The sequence below is a fragment of the Piliocolobus tephrosceles genome, chromosome 15 (assembly GCF_002776525.5).
Source record: "Piliocolobus tephrosceles isolate RC106 chromosome 15, ASM277652v3, whole genome shotgun sequence".
Taxonomy (NCBI): domain Eukaryota; kingdom Metazoa; phylum Chordata; class Mammalia; order Primates; family Cercopithecidae; genus Piliocolobus; species Piliocolobus tephrosceles.
The window spans coordinates 87309649-87332829 of record NC_045448.1 but is presented as its reverse complement, the minus strand read 5'-3'; the positions used below and the strand labels follow the sequence as shown (position 1 = coordinate 87332829).

Here is a 23181-nt window from a genome sequence, read left to right as displayed (position 1 = left end):
GTCAGGAGTTTGAGACCAGCCTGACCAACATGGTGAAACCCCATCTCTACTAAAAATACAAAAATTAGCTGGGCGTGGTCGTGGTGGCGCGCGCCTGTAATCCCAGCTATTCATGAGGCTGAGGCAGGAGAATCACTTGAACCCGGGAGGCGGAGCTTGCAGTGAGGCGAGATTAGGCCACTGCACCCCAGAGCGAGACTCCGTCTCATAAAAAAAAAAAAAAAAAAAAAAAAAACAAAACAAAAAAACCGTAATAGTTAATACGGTATTTTAAAAAATACGTAAAAATGTTTATATAGGGTGCACAAGTTCCCTTTTGCCTAAGACTTCAACGTGGCTCAGCTGGGCACTGGTGCTATGCAATCGCGGCTTCTACTCTCCTCCTAGGACTAGGAGCAGCCTCCAAGGAAAGGCCTTCCCTAGGAACAAGTAGCCCTTAAGCCCAGCCTTGAAGAAGGAGCTGAATCAAACCAAGGCAGGACCATGAGGCATGGCATGTACAGACAGGGAAAAAAGAAACAGCAAATATTCGAGTCCAAGATACCCGGAGGGAAAAGAGCTAGAGGACTATTTGGGGGAATGGTCTTGGCAACACGGTTCTAGGCAGGTACCACGATGATATAGGGACTCTGTAGAATTTTAAGTAGGGAGGCAAGCGCCCAGGTTTGTTTCTTATGTACAAAGTGCTTAGCAGGGGACAGTCTGAAGAGGTTAGGTCTGGATCCAGGTAAACCCTTTATGAGGCGAACGCACTATTTGAATGAGGGATGACAGCATCCTACCTAGACAGGTGCAGACAGATTCCCGAGGTCCAAGTTCGGACCTCAGTTTCCCTGCCCTGCAAACGGGGCCGCCGCAGGGTTCCCTTGTCGGGGCCGATGCCCTGGGGCGCGCGCAGGACCCGCCCGCCTTCAGCTGGGGGCCAGGGCTAGCCGGGCGGGGCGGGCCCGCGGGTGCCCTGACCCGCTCACCGCCCAATCGCTGCCGGCCCGCCGAGCCCCGGGGGGCTGGGGCCGCAGCCGCCGCCAGAACGTGCCGCGGCTGCGCCAACGCGCGAACGCCGGGCAGGGCGGCGGGCGCGCTCAGTCTGGCGGCGGCTGCCGTGAGCGGACAGACGTGCCCGGAGCGCCGCAGCCACCCGCGCCGCCCGCAGCCCAGCCGAGCCGTGCCGCCCGGGCCTCGCCCGCCCGCCCGCCCGCCCGCCATGGTGTCATGGATCATCTCCAGGCTGGTGGTGTAAGTGGCCTTCTCCTGCGCGCCCCTCCGTCCCCTCCCTCCCCGCCCCCGGCCCCCGGCTGCGCGCGCCCCTGCAGCGCCCGGCCCCAGTGGCTCCGGCTATTAATACCCGGAGCAGCTAAATTTAGCAGGTACAGTAGCCGCCCAGGACGCCGGCGGGCGGACGGGCGGCGCAGGACGCGGCTGCTGCCCAGGAGGCAGCAGGAGCTGGCGGCCGCTTGCGGGGGGCTGGGCCGGGACAGCGAGGGCTGGGGCGCGCGGGGGTTCCGTGGGGGCTGCGTCTCGCCGTGCCCCGGCCGCTTTGTTCCCCAGCTCCGTCGATTTGCAGAGGCCCCGAATGGGCGCGCCGCGGGGACACGCGTCTCTCTCCTTTGGGAGAAATGTGCGGTCGCCCGGCGCCGCGGCCCGCCGCCCAGCTTTTGTTAGGTGGAAAGGACAGCGCAGACGAGCCAGGGGCGCTGCCTGGAGGGTCAGCGCGGAAAGTGGGGAGAGACAGAGGCGGGACTCCCAGTGGGGTTGGAAAAATCCTCCTTTTTTGGTGTCTACATCGACAGCGGCAAAGGCAGGTGGGACATGGGAAGACGCATATGAATCTTGGAGTAGACGCCTGGAGCCCTCGGCTCCGACTCTTTTTGCAGGGGTTTGAGCGACAGGGACGGGTACCTCCAGCAGTGCATGGGAAATTTTCAAGTGACAGCCACCCGGATGGTGGCGATGACACCTCCCGGGCCTTGCAGAAGAACGCAGAGTCATCTGGGGTGAGGTCTGTGTGAAGTCATTGGGGGTGGGCGTGGGGGCCGATTTTCCCTTTCAAGCCCCAGGACCCGTAGGCGTTTGAAGAGCTTCCCCGGTGGATGTATTCTCCTTTGGAGATAGACGTGGCTGTTCCAGTCCCTGTTCTTCCCTAACCGTCCTGGCCTGAGTCAGAACAGATTTGCCACCTGCTCTAGCTAGCAGGGGCTGAAATGGGTGTGGGGATTCTAAGGCAGGGAGGAGGGTGGCAAGCACCTCGGGATTTTTCTTTGTCTGAGAACGCGGGGCTCTAGACCCCAGTGATTGTGCACCATCACTCCCCACGTTTTGAAACACCTCCCATCTCCCGTCCCTTCTTTACTGATTTTCCCTTATGAAGTGGATCTCAGCATTGTCTCCTGCCACCATTCAGGGCTTTCCTCCCAAAGCCAGTGTCTGTGTCTCTCAGTCCCCAAGTCATTTCGTGAAGGCCTCGCCACAGCTGTTCCTGACTGTGAGGGGTTTGCGCTGCATCTTGAGGTGGCACGTTAAACATTTGGAAGATTTCTGCCGGCAGAGCTGACATGAATAATACAGGGAAGTGGCTGACACACCTTGCCCTGCCTCATGCCTGACCAACATGGTCTTGCCATCAGGATGGTGGTTCCTCTCTGGGATCGATATTGCCAGTGGCTTCTGGGGAGCCCTCAGGGTGGGGCTGGAGAGTTGCGTTGGCCTGGCTGGTGGGCTCTCTATAGGTCCTGCTGGGCTGGGAGTGAGGGCATCTGGTCCTGGGTCATGTGACTATCATTAGTTTTATTAGCACCTCCGTCCCCCCCCCCACTTTTTTTTTTTTTTCGTTTTTGTTTTTGACTGTCTCGCTCTGTCCCCCAGGCTGGAGAGTGCAGTGGCACAGTCTTGGCTCACTGCAGCCTTAGCCTCCTGGGTTCAAGCGATTCTTCTGCCTCAGCCTCCCGAATAGCTGGGATTACAGGCCCTCGCCACCATACCCAGCTAATTTTTGTATTTTTAGTAGAGATGGGGTTTCACCATATTGGCCAGGCTGGTCTTGAACTCCTGACCTAGTGATCTGCCCGCTTCGGCCTCCCAAAGTGCTGGGATTACAGGCGTGAGCCGCCATGCCCAGCCCCTCCCCCTTTTTTACAACGGGCAACTGATGAGGGTGGAGAGGAGAGGCATACATTTGGGAGGTGTCTCAGGGACCTGCTGTTGCTTTCTAAAACAACCACACTCCCCAGAACTGAGACTTCAGAGAATTTAAATTATCTGTGGCCTAAGGAGAGTTGATGGGCTTTGAGACTGTTATTTCCACCATCAAGTCCAAAAGCTCAGGGATACCACTTATCCCCCAGTCCCTAATTCACTGTAGAAACCCAGCATGAGCATATTGATTATGAATTATAAACATCATTTTTAATAAGCAGTACCTGTTCCGTGAAGACAATATTTGTTCATGACAGGAAAATTAGAAAAGATAAACTGGAAAATCATCCACATTTCCACCACACAGAGATAACTCATAATAATAATGGAGGGCATATTCTTCAAGAAATTTTCCTGTATACATATACGTACATATATTTATAATTCAAGGATATTATTGATTCAGCCCAATATTCTACACTCCACATACCTTCAGGAACTTCTTATCAAGCGGAGGAATACCGTATTTGGAGTCAGAATACCCGTGGTTCAAATCCCAGTTTTGCCTCTTGCCAGAAGATCCCAGTTCACAACTCAGATCACAGCAGATGCTAATCCGCAGCTAGTTCACCTCATGTTGCTGTTGCAAAGATTTCCATGACACTTGATATATAAGTTGCCAGGCACCACAGAGAGCACTAAATCAATGATAAGTCCCTCCTTCTGTCCTCCCCAGGAACCCTATGAGAGGTTATAAGGGGCTCTCAGACTTAATTTACTCCTGCGGGTTTCAAACTGGGTTCCCTGAGGGCCACCCAGCCTGAGCAGATGGGCTGTGGGCTCCTCATCTCTGATTCAACCCAAGCAGTTCCCTTTTTGTTTGTCTTATATATTGGGGTTCTAGATAAAATACAATTCAGAAAAATATATGTGTTTTACTGCTAATAAAAACAACTGATCTAGTCCTCCCCCTCATCTGTAAAACTGCAGAGGAAATGTGCCTTGCCCAAGGACACAAGATGAGCTGGTAAAGAAAACAGGCTCTGGATTTTTAGTCCAGTCCAGTGCTTTTTCCACCTTCACTCCCCACTGCCAATTGAAAAATTGATCTCTTTCAAGCTCCCTAGACCTCTCGCATGGGAGCATCCTATGGTTTTATCTGCAAGTTGCGTTTTGTGTAAGCAGTCTTTTTATGGTTTTGTAAGCCTCTGTCACATCAAGGCACATGTAAGGAAGACCTATCACTGTGTTCTGAGGATAGAGAGGGAGTGTCTTCCTGTCTTTGTGTGGTCCCAACCATCCGACCAGAGGTATCACGACAAGCTGATGGCCTCCAGGGACAGCCAACCAGTGCTTGTGAATGTCTCTGCTGCTACTGGCCATGAGCATTTTGAAGAAAGTGATTGTGGCTTGTTTCCCTTTACAACCTCTTTTCCCCTGCCATGGGTCTTTCACGAAGTACCTGGCACCTTAATACACTGAGTGAAGGTTGGTTGTGTTTCTCCTAACTTCCTTGGCTCAGCCTGTAAATAATTAAGGAAGAAATACTCAGTGCAATAGCACTCAGAACCTGGTTGATACCTTCATAGGACACAGGGACTTATTTAGGACTTGCCTGCTTGCCTCCTTTCATTTTCTTTACACACAACTCAAGGTCTAGGCATGAATGAATTTCAAACTGAGGAGAGCATATTTTTGTGCACCCTTTTGGAGGGGGGACACCAGCGTTGCTCTCTGACTTCTTGGAAGACTATGCCATTTTGAAGCATTATTCTAAGGGGCAGATATTGCCTCATTGTCTTGGTCAAGGCCCAGAGCGTTGGCTGAACGGATCAAGAGCTTCTCACCCCTTATGGGATTAGTAGACTAAAACCCCAACTCACTACATGGGGAACAGAGAGTTCTAAGTCCACAGAATTTTCTGAATAACTAACAGCTGTGCAGAAAACATTTTATTTCCACATAGCACATTTTTAAAAATATTAGTTTTTAGAAAATACAGTGTGATGATCAAGACAGAGTCTTAGTTTGATAGTTGAAGATCTGGCTAAGTTCTAGGACTGGGATTTGGAGCATGAAGTCTGTCCTGGGTCAGGGATATGAAAATGGATGGGGCTGGGAGGAATGTGGATTGTCCTCAAGATGTTCCCCAACTGTTGCAAAACAAATGGAAAAAAGAAAAGAAAAGATCGTAAACCCTTAAATATAACCTAGCCTTTCTTTGGGGCCTGCTTTTTAAAATGTGGCGTGCAGGAAACTGATTCAGTTAATGGAGGGTTCCAGTTGGTTGAGGATTGATTTCCTGGCACCGTGCTGTAGTACACTGTGGGAGCTGGGTAAATGTTTCCGTTGAACTGTGAAAGGAAAGATGTTGGGCTAGTAGGCAGCAGACATGGGTTCTAGTCCCAGTGCTGACCTGAGCCACTGCCACAGTGCTAAGGCCGACTCCCACCCACCTGGGCCAGCTCCCTGTCTAAGAGACAGGTTTTTGGCCACAGTCACCCTGCAGGTCCTTAGAGCTCCAGGAGTCAGTGTTCCTCTAGGTCCCTTCCTTCCCCAGCTGGCCTGTATGCATCATGTTTATTTATAAACAGGAGGAGTATCCTCAAGGAAGTGAAGAATACCAGCTTAGATTTCTCTGCTGTGGAGCTGCCCGGTTTCTTTGTTTGCTAACCCTGCCTACCTGCTGAGAAGTAGCTTTCATGCACTTCTTCCCGCTGTGTCTTATTAGAGGTTAGCTGACAAGGGAGGGTCTCACCTGGTTATTACTGGGTCAGTCTCCCCGCTTCCTTCTGAAGCCAGCTATCTTTTTTGGAGGGTGTATTATGTCAGGGAAGGAGGAGCCCTGGGGAGAATGAGGGAAGTGGGAGTCAGGCCCTCTTTGGCCACTTAGTGAGGCTGCTGTTTTGTGTACATGTGAGTGTATGTGAGTGAGTGTGTATATGTGTGTTTCCAGGGAAGTTCGGGAGGCTAGGGAAAGGAGAGACACGGCAGTGCAGCAGCCATAGCACGTGATACCTTTGGAATTTCACTGCCAGGGATGAGCCACACACATGCCCAGCTGGTTACCAGAATTCTTAGTCTGGGGGAGTTTTTCCAACCCCCAATAAGAAGTAAGAGAGGGTGCACTTGGACACTGAGGATGTTTTCCTCTCGATTCTAGGACTTGGGAAGGGAATTGGGATTCTTGAGGAACTGGAAGTTGGATCATTATATTCAGAGTATTTATTCTGAATTTTCAGATCTCATCTGTCTTTGTACGGAAGCACATTATTTTCATTTTGGGTTTTTTAAGTCACACCAGGGCTTCCCTGGGAATACAGGGAAAAAGAAAATATAGATCAAGGACCAACTTGAAATATAGATCAAGGAAATATAGATCAAGGACCCGCACACAGTAGGGATTTCAGGAGTCTTAAAAGGTAATTTGGTATAGGCCTTCAAGCATGCGTGGGTACCCAGACCAGAGATGGCAAGTGAGGTTCATCTCTTTTGATTAATGTGAGGCTGCCTAGGACACTGTCTTGAGGAGCAAGAAGCTGAATTGGGCTCAGTGGGGAAGGAGTCCCAAGACTGCTTTATGCAGGGAAGATAGCGATGGGGCACATGTGTTGGTTCAGTATTTGCTCTTCCGGACTTAGCTTATTCCTGATCAGAAAAGGTTTGCGCCATTGTCAGATTTACTAGATTAGTAAACAGAGAGCATCTGTTATTTGAGTTAACATCTCCTCCTGACATCCCATCTCTCCCTCTCCCTGTGGCCTTGTCAGTCACCTGGCAGTTCTAGGACAAAGGTGCCTCCTGTTGCTACTGTAGGGAGCTGTCCAGCCTAGCCGTCTTGCCCTGCTTCTCTTTCCTCTTAGGACTATCATGCATAGCGTATACTACATTCCCTCCCCATTTTTTTTTCCTTTCACTGATCACAGCTCAGTTAAAGTCTGTCTTAGACATTTTCCTGCATACTTATGTGTGTATATCCTTCCCTCCTCTTTGTATGGGACTCTGGATAGTACTTTGGGCTGCAAAACTAGTTTTCCATTCCCTTCTGGTAACATGCTCCATCCTGCCTCCCTCCACTCAGCCACAAAAGTCAGCATGTGACCCAGGGCTAGATATGCATTTCCCTGGGCATGGACATTGGTCCAGAGGTGGGCAGGTGATCCAAACTGAGATCCTTCCCCAGGGTTTCTTGATTTGGAGCTGAGGGAGAATAGCCTTGCCTATGGGGCCCAGAGTTGGAAAGATACGAAGTTAGGGCTGAGGCATCTAAACCCCCTGGCATACGTGGAGAAAGTCCATAAGCAAAAGTGGAGAATATAGCAAAGCAAAAATAAATGGAGATGAGACTTGGGTGAGAGAAAGAGGCTGGCACAAGAGAGTCTTGGTTTTGGTGGCTCAGGCCCCAGTTCCTACAGCTGCTTTTTTGATGCCATGAGCTGTCGCATATCCTAGAATGAAAACTTTAAATGGTGCTTATAATCAATTAAATATTTGTTGTTAGGATGGACTAGAGCATGCTGCAGTAACAACTCCTAAATCCCAGTGGCTCAAGAAAACAAAGGTTTATTTCTTGCTTTCTGCAGCCTGTTCACTGTGGGTTGGCAGGGGTACTCTGCTTATCATATTCACTCAGAGTCCCAGGCTGCCTGGGTTTCCTTTGTCTTATTATCATAAGACATTAGGATTCTGGCTGGGCACAGTGGCTCACCATGTAATCCCAGCACTTTGGGAGGCAGAGGTGAACAGATCACTTGAGCCCAGGAGTTTGAGGCCAGCCTGGGCAATATGGCAAAACCCCATCTCTACAGAAAAAAAATACAAAAATTAGCTGGGCATGGTGGTGTGCACCTGTGGTTCCAGCTACTTGGAGGATGAGGTGGGAGGATCACTTGAGCCCGGGAGCTGGAGGTTGCAGTGAGCCAAGATCACGCCACTGCACTGAGCCTGAGAAACAGAGTGATACCCTGTCTCAAAACACACACACACACAAACACACACACACACCACAGTTCACTGTGGTAGGGAGAGAAAAATAGAGAGTCACATACCGGCTGATAAGTACCAGCCCCTGGAGATGATAACTTGCCATTTCTGCTCACATGTCATTGGCCAAACCTGAATTCAAAGGGGGTGGGGAATTACACTCCTCACTAAAGAACAGCCCTAATGACCACCATATATGTTGAGTGAATGACTCCTAGCCAGCTTTGCAAACACAGATATGTCCTTGGCATAATACGGTATTGTGAAACTGGGAGAATCCTGACATACTCCTTCAATCTCTACACTGGAAATATCTCTCTCACTTCCCTTTTAGTCCCTTTATTCTGTTTGTGAGTCAAGAAAGGAGGTCTTAAGTCTGAGGAGAAATTAGCAATTACAAAGAGCTGATGCCATTCCATAGCTAAAACCTTGGAAGGTGCCCTCTGGCTTTCACTACACTCTCCATATGTGTCTCTACCTTTCTCCATGAAGCCTCCCTTAGGTCCCCTAACCAAGAAAGATTTCTGTCCTATGGGTCCCCAGAGTGGCATTGTCACTTTGTTCCTGGTGCTGTGGTGGTCTGTGCATTGATATCTCCTTACAGACCACATCTGCTTCGTTTCCCTCACAGTTTCTTATATGCAGTAGGTGCCCAGCGAGTGCATGTTGGATGGTGAATGAGTCAAGACCTCACTCCTCAAAGTGTGGTCTGTGCACCGCAGCATTGGCATTACTGGAGTAGTTAGGAATGCAGAGTCCCAGGCCTAGTGAATCTGCATTTTAACAAGATCCCCATAAAACTTGAGAAGGGCTGAGTCAGGAGACAGGGTGCCATCATGTCCCCTGTGAATTGAAAAGAGATGGACTTGCCTGAGGTTCTCATTATTGCCTGTGGACCTGGGACCCGAGATTCAATCTCAAGCCACCATTTGTGCTAAACTGTGGTTCATGCTTTCTGGTTCTGAGAGGTTCTGACCCCAACTTTTTATGATGAGTTCTAAATAGCATGCCTGGACTCTGTCAACCCAGTGCCCAACCAAGAACCTTTTGATATGGACAGAAGGCAGGAAAATACTGGGTAGAAGAGGGCAGTTCCCTGGCAAAGGCCCCACCCTCAAGCCTGGAAACTGCGGCCCTAAGTGAGAACAGTTATCCCTGTTTTCCCGCCCAAATGTTGCTTTTTCCAAAACCACTCTGGCCCGTCACACTCCACATCCTGTACCCATAAAAACCCCAAACTCCACTGGCAGAGAAGCAGAGTGGCGTGGCAGAGGAGAGAAGAGAAGCACTGGAACATTGAGAGGAGTTTGGCCAGGGATGGCCACACTCCAGGGGGAGATTATCTTCCCGCTGTATCCCCTTTCCAGCTCCCCATCTCGCTAAGAGCCACCTCCATCACTCAATAAAATCTCTGCATTCACCATTCTTCAAGTCTGTGTGACCTGATTCTTCCTGGATGCTGGACAAGAACATGGGGGCCAAGAGGGCAGGGTGTAAAAGACTGTCACCGTGACTCTCCACTGAGCTGGTTAACAGCCATCTGCAGATGGCAGCTGCTAAAACAGCATTAATTGTAACACACCCCTAGATGCTGCCAGGGGACCAGAGCCCAAAAGTGCTCACCCCAGCCCTGGCACCCTCTCACCTGCATGCTTCCCCTCCTGCAAGGGGTTTGAGCACTGCAGGCCGAGTCAGCAAGCCACACCCCTGTCACAAGTCCCACAGAGGGGTCAAAGGAGTCCTCCTGTTTCACTTTCTTTTTTTTCTTTTTTAAGATGGAGTCTTACTCTGTCGCCAGGCTGGAGTGCAGTGCCACCATCTCGGCTCACTGCAATCTCCGCCTCACGGGTTCAAGCAATTCCCCTGCCTCAGCCTCCTGAGCAGCTGGGACTAAGGGTGCACACCACCACACCCAGCTAATTTTTTGTATTTTAGTAGAGACGGGGTTTCACCATGTTGGCCAGGATGGTCTCGATCTCCTGACCTCATGATTCCTCACCTCGGCCTCCCAAAGTGCTGGGATTACAGGCATGAGTCACTGGGCCCAGCCTCCTGTCTTACTTTCACAGATGGGCTGCCTAATTGTGATCAGTGTAAAATTTAGTTTTGTCACAACTGGGGCTTACACTGCCAAAGATATGCCTGTCAGACAGAATATTGGGCTGAATGGGTCATGCTGCTCAGAGGAGAGGGAATACGACCCGTCTTGAGAAAGAGGCTGGTCAGCCTCGCCAGCTGATGCTGGAGATTCACATTGGATTTCCAAGAACATGCAAGGACTTTTTCTCATGAGCACGTGAGGTTGAGAACCACGAGTCCACATGTGCCCCTCCTGAGGGAGTTGCAGGATCCAGCAGGATCTGTGCACTCTTCAGGCTGCATGTTGTGGAATCCAGGCTTTTTCAGCAAGTTCTCCTAGCTCCACCTTTAAAATACTCACCTGTCTACCCATGATTCCCGCCTCCACCACTGCCACCAACCAAATACCGTTGCTCTCCTGGACCATTGAAAACCCTCCTGACTGTTTTCTCTGCTTCTTTTCCTGTCCCTCCAGTGATCTCATTAAAATGTTAGGTAGGGCTGGGCGCGATGGCTAACGCCTGTAAACCCAGCACTTTGGGAGGCTGAGGCGGGCAGGCGGATCATGAGATCAGGAGATTGAGACCATCCTGGCTAACACAGTGAAACCCCGTCTCTACGAAAAATACAAAAAATTAGCTGGGTGTGGTGGTGGGTGCCTATAGTCCCAGCTACTTCGGAGGCTGAGGCAGGAGAATGGCGTGAACCTGGAAGGCAGAGCTTGTGGTGAGCCGAGATTGTGCCACTGCACTCCAGCCTGGGTGACAGAGGGAGACTCCGTCTCCAAAAAAAAAAAAAAAAGTAAGATAGGCCATCTTTCCCGTGCTGTTTAAAAACTGCTCCATCTCACTAAGAGTAAAACTCAAACTCCTTACCATTGTCAACAACACTCAACAAAGTCTGGCTCTTGCCTACTCTCTGACCTTACCTGGCAGTGCCCCCCCGCTCACTCGGCTCCAGCCTCCTCACTATTCTTAGAAGATGGCAAACTTGTCCCATCCAGCAGCCTTTGCGCATACATATATTAGTAATATATATTATTTCTATAATAGAGCTACCAGTTAGAGACCTAGAATAAGTTTTTTTAAATAAAAAAAAGAAATAAAGCAAAGAACTGAAAATAAAAGAAAACAGCATAACCTGGGGGAGGGAAATAGGCCCATGTGGAAGAGAAGCACTTCTGGAAGTAAAAAATAAAGTGTTGACATTAAAAATCCAATGAATAGGTTAAAACGGTGAAGGATTGAATACCAAGAAGGTGGTGTTTTTCACACCGTGTCTTAGAGCTAGAAGGAGTCTTGGTGATGTCATGCCCTTGTTCGACAGACGAGGAAGATGGGGACCCACAGAGATAGGTGATCTGTCAAAATCACTAGCCTAATTGGCTAGGCCAAGACTTAAGGCCAGGTGTCCATGTTCTGAAAATGTTTTAGTGTGGGAAAGAGAGCAAGCTTGTTTTATATGGTTAGATAATTGGACTAGAATCAGTGGGTGGCTAGAAGACAAATTTTTGGCTCTTTGGAAGGAAAAGGTTTCCAGTAGTTGGCACTGACAGCACTGGGCTGCCTTGTGAGGCAGGGAGCTCCTGGCTTTCAACCCTAAAACTGTCCAACCCTAAAACTTTATTTATTTATTTTTTTTTTGAGACTGAGTTTTGCTCTTGTTGCCCAGGCTGGATTATAATGGCATGATATTGGCTCACTGTTACCTCTGCCTCCCAGGTTCAAGCGATTCTCCTGCCTCAGTCTCCTGAGTAGCTGGGATTAAAGGCATGCACCACCATGCCTGGCTAATTTTGTATTTTTAATAGAGATGGGGTTTCACCATTTTGGCCAGGCTGGTCTTGAACTCCTGACCTCAGGTGATCTGCCCACCTTGGCCTCCCAAGGTGCTGGGATTACAGGCATGAGCCACCATGCCTGACCAAAACTTTATGATTTTAATCTTTTCCTTATACTGGTTGAGGAAGAGAGAGAGAATAACTATTAAAAATAGCTTTTTCAGTGATTAGGACTTCTATCCTTGCTCAAGATTGATTGATTGATTGATTCATAGCTTGGTCGATTTATTCATTGATGTACTGCTCATTTTTTTTGACGCACGCCGGGCACCAGGGATATTAAGATGTATAAGTTCTGATTCCATCTTTGAGAAGTTTATGAGGTCACATAGCCAGTCACTGGGAAACAGGGACTTGAGTTCAAGTGTCCGTCTGCCTGCCCAGTGCTGTTTCCATTGGGTGGATATTTTGTGGGTGTGTGTGTGAATGACTTGTCTGGCTTTGGTTGGAAATTGTAGGGATAAACCCTTTCAGCAGGGGAAGTGGTACATCTTACATATGAAGGAATTAAACCACTGCTTCGTCTTCCTACCCGGGGGACACTGTGGCATCCAATGTTGGAGAAAAGAGAAGGCAGAGGACATGTGCTAAGTGGAAAGCAATCTGAGACAAAGAGGTGAGTGAAGTCAAGCATCCTTTCCCACTGTATTAGTCTATGATTGCTGCTGTAACAGGTAACCATGAATTTAGTGTTTTAAAACAACAGAGGTTGTTCTCTTGCAGTTCTGAAAGTCAGAAGTCTGAAATGACTCTTTTGGAGCTAAAATCAAGATGTTGGCAAGGCTGATTCCTTGTGGAAGTCCCAGGGGACACTCTATTCCTTGCTTCTTCCAGCTTCTGGTGGCTGCCAGCATCCCTCGTGGCTACATTACTCTAGTCTCTGCTTCTGTGATCACACTGTCTTCTGTTCTGCCCTTACATCTTCCTCTTAGGACACTTGTGATTACATTTAATCACATTTAATCACAAATCAAATAGGGCCCACTTGAATAATCAAGGATAATCTCCCCATCTCAAAAGCCTTAATTTAATTCTACCTGCAAAGTCCCTTTTGCCTTATAAGGTAACAGTCACAGGTTTTAGGAATTAGGACCTGGATATCTGCAGGCCATTACTCAGCTGACCACACCCAAGATCATAGTTCTTACTGCCTCTAGACGGAGGGAAGTTCATCTAAGAAAAACCTAAAAAGGGGGAAATACACAAGGGAACACTGATGTTCTAACGTCTTTATCTTTATTTTTATTTATTTATTTACTTTTTATATATTTTTTCCTTTTTTTTTTTTTTTTTTTTTTTTTGAGACAGAGTCTTGCTCAGTCGCCCAGGCTGGAGTGCAGTAGCACGATCTCAGCTCAATGCAAGCTCTGCCTCCTGGGTTCACGTCATTCTCCTGCCTCAGCCTCCCAAGTAGCTGGGACTACAGGTGCCCGCCACCTCGCCCGGCTAATTTTTTTTATTTTTTCTTTTTAGTGGAGACGGGGTTTCACCGTGTTAGCCAGGATGATCTCGATCTCCTGACCTCGTGATCCTCCTGCCTTGGCCTCCCAAAGTGCTGGGATTACGGGCGTGAGCCACTGCACCCAGCTGTTTTAATTTTTTTTTAGAAGACAGGATCTCATCCTGTTGCCCAGATTGGAGTACAGTGGTAACATCATAGCTCACTTCAGCCTTGAGCTCCTGTCTTCCAGCAATCCTCTTACCTCAGCCTCCCAGGTTGCTGGGATTATAGGTGTGAGCCACTGCACCTGGCTTCTAACATCTTATTTTGTCTCGGTTTCTGGGCTCCTTGATTTGCAAAAAGTAATAAATGAGTCAATAGAAAAGACTATTTATAAAGAAAAGGTGGTTAGGGGATAATGGATAATAGTACAGTGAACACTCATTTACTCATCGCCAGTTTAAGAACTAGAACACTACCTTCATTGTATGAATATGCGATAATTATGTAACCTATCAAGCGAACTCTTGATGAATGTTTAGGTTGTTCTAGATTTTTCTTTTGCACTCTCTCCGAAAGAGTGCTGCAGTGAGCATTCTTGTGTGTTTCCTGGTGTACCTTTGCACAGGTTTTGTTAGGGTTAGTCTGGCTGAGGCAGAAGATAATTGCATCTTCTACTTGACCAAATAACCTAAATTAAGTTTCCATAGAAAAAGGGGCCTATCCTGGGGCTTTTTATCCTGTACTGTTGATCACTTTGACCGACCCTGCACCGACACCACACTGTCGTAATTACCGTAACTTGACAAAAATTATTGATGTCGGGCTTGGCAAGTGCTCCACCATTTGTTCTTCATAAACTGTTCTCCAAAACTGTTTTCTTTCAGCAGTGGATGCTATTCCATTTGCACCATGTCTTTACCATCACTTGATATTCTCACACTTTAGAATTTTTGCCAGTCTGATGGGTACCAAATGGAATCTCTTTATGGATTTAATTTGCATTTTCCTGAACACTCCTGAGACTGAGCATCTTTTCATATGTTTATTGGCCATTCATGTTCTCTCTTCTGTGAAGTGCCTGCTCAAGTCTTGCCAGTTTTTCTCTTGTCTTTATCTTATTGATTAGTGGGAGTTCTTTAACTCTTCTGGATGCTAAACTTCTGTCATTTATGTGTTACAAATGACTTCTCCCAGTGTGTGATTTACTTTATCATCTCTTTTAGAGTCTATGTTGATAACCAGAAGTTCTTAATATTAATGCAATAGACATCATTTTTTTCACTTATAGTTTGTGCTTTTTGTGTCCTAGGAAAATAAAATTGTGAAATTATTCTTCCATATTGCTCCTAGCAGTTTTCTAGTTTTTCTGTTCACATTTAATTTCTTAATCTATCTTGAGTTGATTTTTATATATGATGTGAAGCAGCAGTCTAATTTTTTTTCTTTTTTTCTTTTTTTTTTCACATGAAAAGCCAATTATCCTGGGTCTATGTATTCAAAAGTTCATGCTTTCTCTTCAGACCTGCAGTGCCCGGCCCTATCATAAAGTGAGTTTCTATAATGTGCAGGCCTGTTTCTGGACTCTTCATTCTGTACCATTGAATAGTTCGTCTGCCTGCCACAGTGCCACGCTGTGTTAGTTACCAGAACTTTATGAAAAATCTTGATGTCTGGCATGGCAAGTTCCCCACCTTGTTCTCCTTCAAGAGTGCCTTAGTGTAGTAGTACCCAACATTTTTGGCACCAGGGACTGGTTTCATAGAAGACAATTTTTCCATGGATGGGCATTGGGGGGCAGTTTTAGGATGAAACTGGTCCACCTCAGATCATCAGGCATTAGTTAGATTCTCATAAGGAGGTGTGCAACCTAGGTCTCTCACATGCGCAGTTCACAATAGGATTCTTGCTCCTATGAGAATCTAATGCCGCTGCTGATCTGACAGGAGGTGGAGCTCAGGTGGTAATGCTGCTGCTCACCTCCTGCTGTGTGACCAGGTTCCTAACAGACCACAGACCGGTCTCCGGTCTCCATCGCTGTCTGCAGCCCAGAGGTTGGGGGCCCTGCTTTAGTGCTTTCCTCTCCCATAATACATATTTAGAATTAGCTTAGAGTTATGTGTTATAGCACATACACAAGCACACAAATCTGTTGTGATTTTGATTGGACTAGCGTTGAATGTATGAAACAATAGAATATTGATTTTCTTTATTTATTTTTAATTTTTGGAGACAGAGTCTGGTTCTGTTGCCAAGGCTGGAGTGCAGTGGCACAGTCATGGCACACTGCAGTCTTGACCTCCTGGGTGCAAGAGGTTCTCCTGCCCTGGCTCAGCTTCCCAAGTAGCTGGGACCACAGGTGTGTGCCACTGTGCCTGGCTAATTTTTGGATTTTTTGTAGAGACATTGTCTCACTATGTTCTCACTATGTTGTCCATGCTAGTCTTGAACTCCTGAGCTTAAGCAATTCTCCTACCTCCACCTGGTCTCCCAGGTGTGAGGCCTTTTATTTTTTTAAGACAGCATCTCACTCTATTGCCCAGGCTGAAGTGCAGTGGTGAGTGCAGTGGTGAGTGCACTGCAGCCTCAGATTCCTGAGCTTAAGGGATCCTTCTGGTCTCAGCCTCTCAAGTAGTTATGACTATAGATGTTCACCACCATGCCCAGATAATTTTTTAAAAAATTGGGGGCCAGGTGCAGTGGCTCATGCTTGTAATCCTAGCACTTTGGGAGGCTGAGGCAGGTGGATTCCTTGAGTCCAGAAGTTGGAGACCAGCCTCGACAACGTGCTAAAAACCTCTCTACCAAAATAAATACAAAAATTAGCCAGGCGTAGTGGCGCACACCTGTGGTCCCAGTTACTTGGGAGGCTGAGCCAGGGCAGAAGAATCTCTTGCACCCAGGAGGTCAAGAGTAGCTGTGGTCCCAGCTGTTCAGGAGGCTGAGGTGGAAGCATTGCTTAAACTCAGGAAGTCAAGGCTGCAGTGAGCTGTCATGGTGCCACTGCATTCCAGCCTGGGTGACAGAGCAAGACTCTGTCAAAAAACAATTTTTTATCTTTAGAGACAGGTTCTGTCTCTGTTGCCCAGGCTGGCCTCCAACTCCTGACCTCAAGCAGTCCTCCTACCTCGGCCTCCCAAAGTGCTGGGGTTACCGACATGAGCCACCATGCCTGGCTAATATTGATGTTCTTTTTTTTTTTTTTTTTTTTTGACACGGAGTCTTGCTCTGTCACCCAGGCTGGAGTGCAGTGGCACGGTCTTGGCTCACTGCAACCTCTGCCTCTGGGGTTCACGCCATTCTCCTGCCTCAGCCTCCCAAGTAGCTGGGACTACAGGCACCTGCCACCATGCCCGGCTAATTTTTTTGTATTTTTAGCAGAGACGGGGTTTTACCGTGTTAGCCAGGATGGTCTCGATCTCCTGACCTCATGATCCTCCCGCCTTGGCCTCCCAAAGTGCTGGGATTACAGGCGTGAGCCACCGTGCCCAGCCGATGTTCTTAATGTGTTTGTTGCACTCCATAAATATGGTGTCTGCCTTTATTTATTTGGGTCTTCTTTAATGACTTTCAATAAAATTTTGTAATTTTGCTATAAATGTCATACACATCATTTGTTAGATTTATTCCAAGGTATTTGATATTTGTACATGCCAGTGTATTTATTATCTTAATAAAATTTCATCTTCCAACTGTTGGAAGAATACAACCTTGCTTACCTGTAGATTCTTTTTGGTTTTCCAGATAACTAGTCATGTCATTTGAGAATAGTGCAGCGTTATGCCTTTCTGGTCATTATTCTTTTTTATTTCCCCATTTTGCCCTGGTTTGGATTCCCAGTGCATGATGACTAAAATTAGTGAGGCAGATACTCATCTTGTTCCCGACTTAAAAAGGAATGCTTCAACATTTTCCTATAAAGTATCATGCTTGCTGTAGGGTTTTCAGAAATATACTTTGTTACTCTCAAGTGATAGTTTGTTAAGAGTTTTAATAATGAATGATTTATTTATTTATTTATTTATTTATTTATTTATTGAGATGGAGTCTCGCTCTGTCACTCAGGCTGGAGTGCAGTAGTGTGGTCTCCGCTCACTGCAAGCTCCACCGCCTCCTGGCTTCACACCATTCTCCTGCCTCAGCCTCCGGAGTAGCTGGGACTACAGGCGCCTGCCACCATGCCCGGCTAATTTTTTTGTATTTTTAGTAGAGACGGGGTTTTACCGTGTTAGCCAGGATGGTCTCGATCTCCTGACCTCATGATCCTCCCGCCTTGGCCTCCCAAAGTGCTGGGATTATAGACGTGAGCCACCGTGCCTGGCCAATTAATGATATTATATTTTATCTAATGCTTTCATTGAGACGATGTTTTCTTTTTGGTCTTTAGTCTAAGTGGTAAATTGCATTAATTAATTTTACCATGAAACCAAACTTGCCTTCCTGGATAAACCCAATTTGGTCATAAAGTTGTTTTTGCTTTTTTCTAGTTAAAATGATCCTGGAGGAGATTCGCTAATATTTAGGATTTTTTTAAAGCTATGTTTGTGAGTGGTATTGGCTATGTCACTTTTGTATGGTTTTGGTATCAAGATTGTGCTAGCCTCATAAACTAAGTTGGGGGTATCTCATCTTTTTCTACACTCTGAGATAGTGTGTGTAATATTGGATGTCTTTCTTAAAAGGTTAGTAGAATTTGCCAGTAAAATCCTCAGAGCCAGGGGCTTTTTCAACAGGAAGATTTTAAACTACTGATTCAATTTATTTAATGGTTATAGGTTTATTTGATCTTTTTGGATCAATATTATTTTAGGACTTAATTCATTTCTGTAATTTTTCAAATTTATTTACAGTTAACAATATTGCTTCTGCACCCTATTCCTTCCCTCTTCTTCTAGCACTCTCATTAGACATGTGTTAGATGTTCCTACTCTGTCTTTCAAGTCTCTTCACTTCAGCCTGGTACAGTGGCTCACAGCTGTAATCCCAGCACTTTGGGAGGCCGAGGTGGGCGGATCACCTGAGGTCAGGAGTTGGAGACCAGCCTGGTCAACATGGCAAAACCCTGTCTCTACAAAATACAAAAATTAGCCGGACTTGGTGATGGGCACCCGTAATCCCAGCTACTCAGGAGGCTGAGGCAGGAGAATCGCTTGAACCCAGGAAGCAATGGTTGCAGTGAGCCGAGATCATGCCACACTGCACTCCAGCCCAGGCAACAAGAGTGAAACCATCTAAAAACAAAAAAAAATGTCTCTTCATTTCTTATTCCTGATTTCTTTTTCTGTCATTGCTGCATTATTAATAATTGTGTGCACATCTGACTCTTTAGCCATGTCTAATCAGCTGCTAAACATATTTGTTGATTTACAATTTTTTAATTATCAGATTCTAGAAATTCTATTTAGTTCTGTTTCAAAACTGACCATATTTTATGATGTCTGTTCCTTCTACATCTTTTAAATTCCTTTTTATTCCTTTAAACATATTAAACATATCTATGTTATGTTCGGAGTCTGATAATTCTAGCATCTAAACTATTTTTCAGGGACAATTTAGATCTGTTTTTTCTGGTGGCTCCCAATCAAGGTGCGTTATGTGTTTTGTAATTTTTTCTTTTTTTTTTTTTTTTCACTGTGAGCTTGTATTCCTTGGGATTTTATCTGCAGGAGTTCTTTAGGCCTGGGTCAAAGGTGAATTCTTCCAGGGAAGATTTGCATTTGCTTCGGTTAGGTGTCTAGGGAGACTACTAATATTGGACTACTGAAAAGTAATTTCTTGAGATTTTAAAATTTTGACCACGTGGGTAGTGTAAATTTGGGCTGCAAACTTATGTGAGGGTGACGTTAATGGTTACAAGTTTTCAGGGGAAATATGGTTTCCTCCTCACCTGCTGCCATGACTAGAGAATGGGTGGTTTTACTTTAACCTTTAGCGATTGCAGCAGGCTTCTCTCTCTTCGCCCTTTTACTGATGACGCAGTGCTTTGAGATCTGAATTAGTTTCCTAGTGCTGCTAGCACACAGTGCCACAAACTGCGTGGCTTAAACTGACAAAAATTTATTCTCTCACAGTTCTGCAGACTGGAAGTCTTAAATCGGGGTGTACCATGCTCTCTCTGAAGGCTGTAGAGAAGAATCTGTTCCCTGCCTTTCTCTTAGCTTCTGGAGGTTGTCAGCAAGCCTCGCCCTTTTTTGGTTTGTAAATGCATCACTTTAATCTCTGCCTCGGTTGTCACATGGTGTTCTCCCTGTGTCTGTCTCTTTTCCTCTTTTATAAGGGCACTAGTCATATTGGAGTAGGGGCTACCCTAACCTAATGATCTCACCTTAGCTTGGTTATATCTGAAAAGACCCTTTTCTTTTTCTTGTCTTTTCTTCTTTGGCAGAGTCTCATTTGTTGCCCAGGCTGGAGTGCAGTGGCACGATCTTGGCTCACTGCAACCATTGCCTCCTGGGTTCAAGTGATTCTCATACCTCAGCCTTCCAAGTAGCTGGAACCACAGGTGCACACCACCATGCCCAGCTAATTTTTGTACTTTTAGTAGAGATGAGGTTTTGCCATGTTGGCCAGGCTGGTCTCTAATTCCTGGCCTCGAGTGATCTGTCCATCTCGGCCTCCCAAAGTGCTGGGATTACAGGCGTGAGCCACTGTGCCTGGCCAAGACCCTATTTTTAAGTAAGATCACATTTACAGGTATTGGGGGTTAGGACTTCAACGTATCTTTTTGAGCAACAATTTAATCCATACCACGGTCCAAGCTTTATAGAAGGATGCCCTGGGTCAGTGTTACTCAAAATGTGGTCTGGGGACCATACCATTACCTCACTTGGGAGTTTAATAGAACTATAAACTCTCAACCTCGCCTCCTCCAGACCTACTGAATGAGAATACCTGAGGTTAGGGCCCAGGAATCTGTGTGTTAAGAAGTTTAAGAAGCATTGCCCTGGACTGTGTCTCCTGTACTTGACACTCTGTCAAGCCCTGTAATTTGAAATTCAATGCTTCAGTTAGCAAGTGCCCTTAATTTACCTTTCTAGGGTTCCACTTTGACTTTGCTTTTGGCCTTTAAAACATTTTACACTGATATCGAATATCAATATGTTTACAAATGTTATTTATATTGATTACACTTTTTGTTTTGTTTGGAAACCCATATAAAAGTTGAAAGAACAGTATGATAAATACTTGCGTTATTCTTATCTTGGCACATCCACTCCATCTTTTTTTGTATAAATACAAACGTTTTCCTCGTCTAACCATCTGAAAGGAGGCTGCAGACATCATGCTACCTCACCCCAAATACTAAAGTGTGTCACTCAAGGACAAGATTACTCTTCTATACCAGTGGTTCTCAAACTTGTAGTTCTTGGCCAGGTGCAGTGGCTCACACCTGTAATCCCAGCACTTTGGAATGCCAAGGCAAGTGGATCACCTGAAGTCAGGAGATTGAGACCAGCCTGGCCAACATGGTGAAACCCCGTCTCTACTAAAAATACAAAAATTAGCCAGGTGTGGTGGTGGGCACCTGTAATCCCAGCTACTTGGGAGGCTAAGGCGGAAAATTGCTGAACCCAGGAGGCGGAGGTTGCAGTGAGCTGAGATCACGCCACTGCGCTCCAGCCTGGGCGACAGAGCGAGACTCCATCTCAAAAAAAAAAAAACAAAAACAGAAAACAACTTTTTCCAGAAAAAAAGGAAAAAAAAAAAAAAAAACAGTCAAGAAGAGAGTACTGTACATTTTTATAAGTCTTTTTTGTATCAAGGTTAATTTCAGTGTGGAATCTGAAAGCTTATTAGTGGGGGTTGGTCTATCTTATAGTTTGGATCTTTTCTGTATGATTTTTTAGCATTATGCGTTGGTCATTTGGAAACTGTTGGTTCACCAAATAGATGCAGATCTTCAAATGTTGGCACATTTTGTTATATTATATCCAAAATCCGTATGCGTTAATATCACTGTTGATTTCATCAGAAATGCCTTCAAATATTGGGATACTGTTAAGTTAATGGTAGTGGATAAAAATGTCCAAAATTCTAATTTTTGCATAAAAATCTCAAAACTTATCATTGGCAACAAGTACTATTTGTTTTTTCTGATGATATCAATCATTTTTCTAGAAAAGGATTGCAAGATACCCAGGTCTGAATAACTGTTGTTCATCAGTCATTCAAATAACAGTGGTGTTCCATGAAAAAGGGGATAATTCAGCACACAACTCAATGACACAAGTGCTTTTCCTCTAGACAATCATCATACTTTAGTATGCAGCAGAAACACTGTATGAGTGCTTCTTATTTCATCACAGAATGATAAGAACATCTGTACTCAAGGGTCTGGATTTAATGAAAATGATGATTTTGACTATATCATCTATGACATTCTTAAATGGAACAGGATTTTTTTTCCCTGTTATATTGTGGTGAAGAACACAGTGATGACAGGTGGGGTATGGTGCTATTGCCCTGATTCATGCAACGTACTAGCAGCAGTTTTACCTTTCATTGGATTTGCACCATAGTGAAAAGGCAAATGTCTTGGTAATATTGTTGAAATTGTTTTGACCTCATGGACTCTCTGAAGGGGTTTTAGGGATCCCCTGAAAGGGTCTTGAGATCCCCTAAGAGTCTGTAGATTATACTTTAAGAATCACTCACTGCTCTGTACCGTCAAAAACCATTACCACCCTAAGAAATTCTACTCTAATTCCACACCTTTATCCAACATGAGGCCCATATTCAGATTAACCCGAATTTGTAAAAAATCCTTTGTTGATTTTTTTTGTTTTGTTTTGTTTTGTTTTTTTCCTGTTTCTATTTGGATGCAGTTAGAGTTCATACATTGAATTTGGCTGTTATGTCTTTTGACCAACCTGGAACAGTTGCCCCGATTTATTGAAGAGTCCGGGTCGGCTGTGTGGAGAGTGTTTTGCATGTGTCAGACTTGTCCTAATGATTAGACCCAGGTCTGACAATTGTGGCAACTCCACCACGTTGATGAGGAGGTACATCCTCGACCGCCTCCTATCAGGAGGTCAGGGTGTCAGACCATCTCACAATTGGTGATGCCAAACTCAACCACTTGGCAAAAGATTTACACCTCCCTTGAATCCAGAATTTTTCATTGTTTTCAGTAGGACGGTAAGTCAGGGTATTTTGTCTGATACTGCTGGAAACCATGGTCTCCTTTTGATTTTTTTTTTTTTTTTTTTGAGATGGAGTTTCACTCTTGTCGCCCAGGCTGGAGTGCAATGGCACAATCTAGGCCCACTGCAACCTCCACCTCCTGGGTGCAAATGATTCTCCTGCCTCAGCCTCCTGAGTAGCTGGGATTACAAGCATGCACCACCACGCCCAGCTAATTTTTATATTTTTAGTAGAGACAGGGTTTCACCATGTTGGCCAGGCTGGTCTCGAACTCCTGACCTCAGGTGATCTGCTTGCATCAGCCTCCCAAAGTGCTGGAATTACGGACGTGAGCCACCACGCCTGGCCCTTTTGATTTTTTTTTTTTTTTTTTTTTTGAGACAGAGTTTCGTTCTTGTTGCCCAGGCTGGAGTGCAATGGCATGATCTTGGTTCACTGCAACCTCCGCCTCTGCATTCAAGTGATTCTCCTACCTCAGCCTCCCAAGTAGCTGGGATTATAGGCACCCGCCACCACACCCAGCTAAATTTTTTTTTTTTTTTTTTTTTTTTTTTTTTTTTTT

General features: G+C 45.9%; 1 protein-coding gene across 5 annotated transcripts in view; it reads left to right on the top strand.

Moving 5' to 3' along the window:
* Positions 1–673: 673 nt before the first annotated feature.
* The window catches only part of REEP1 (receptor accessory protein 1), a 141636-nt gene continuing 119128 nt past the window's right edge, over positions 674–23181 (top strand). For 2 of the 5 annotated variants that reach the window (XM_031934160.1, XM_023224926.3), the window contains exon 1: positions 1091–1236. In XM_031934160.1, coding sequence (XP_031790020.1) covers positions 1205–1236 — 32 coding nt within the window. In that variant the 5' untranslated portion in view covers positions 1091–1204. Of the gene's footprint in view, positions 728–1062; positions 1237–23181 lie in introns of those variants that run through there. The other 3 variants (XM_023224923.3, XM_023224924.3, XM_023224925.2) reach the window with 3 other exon arrangements.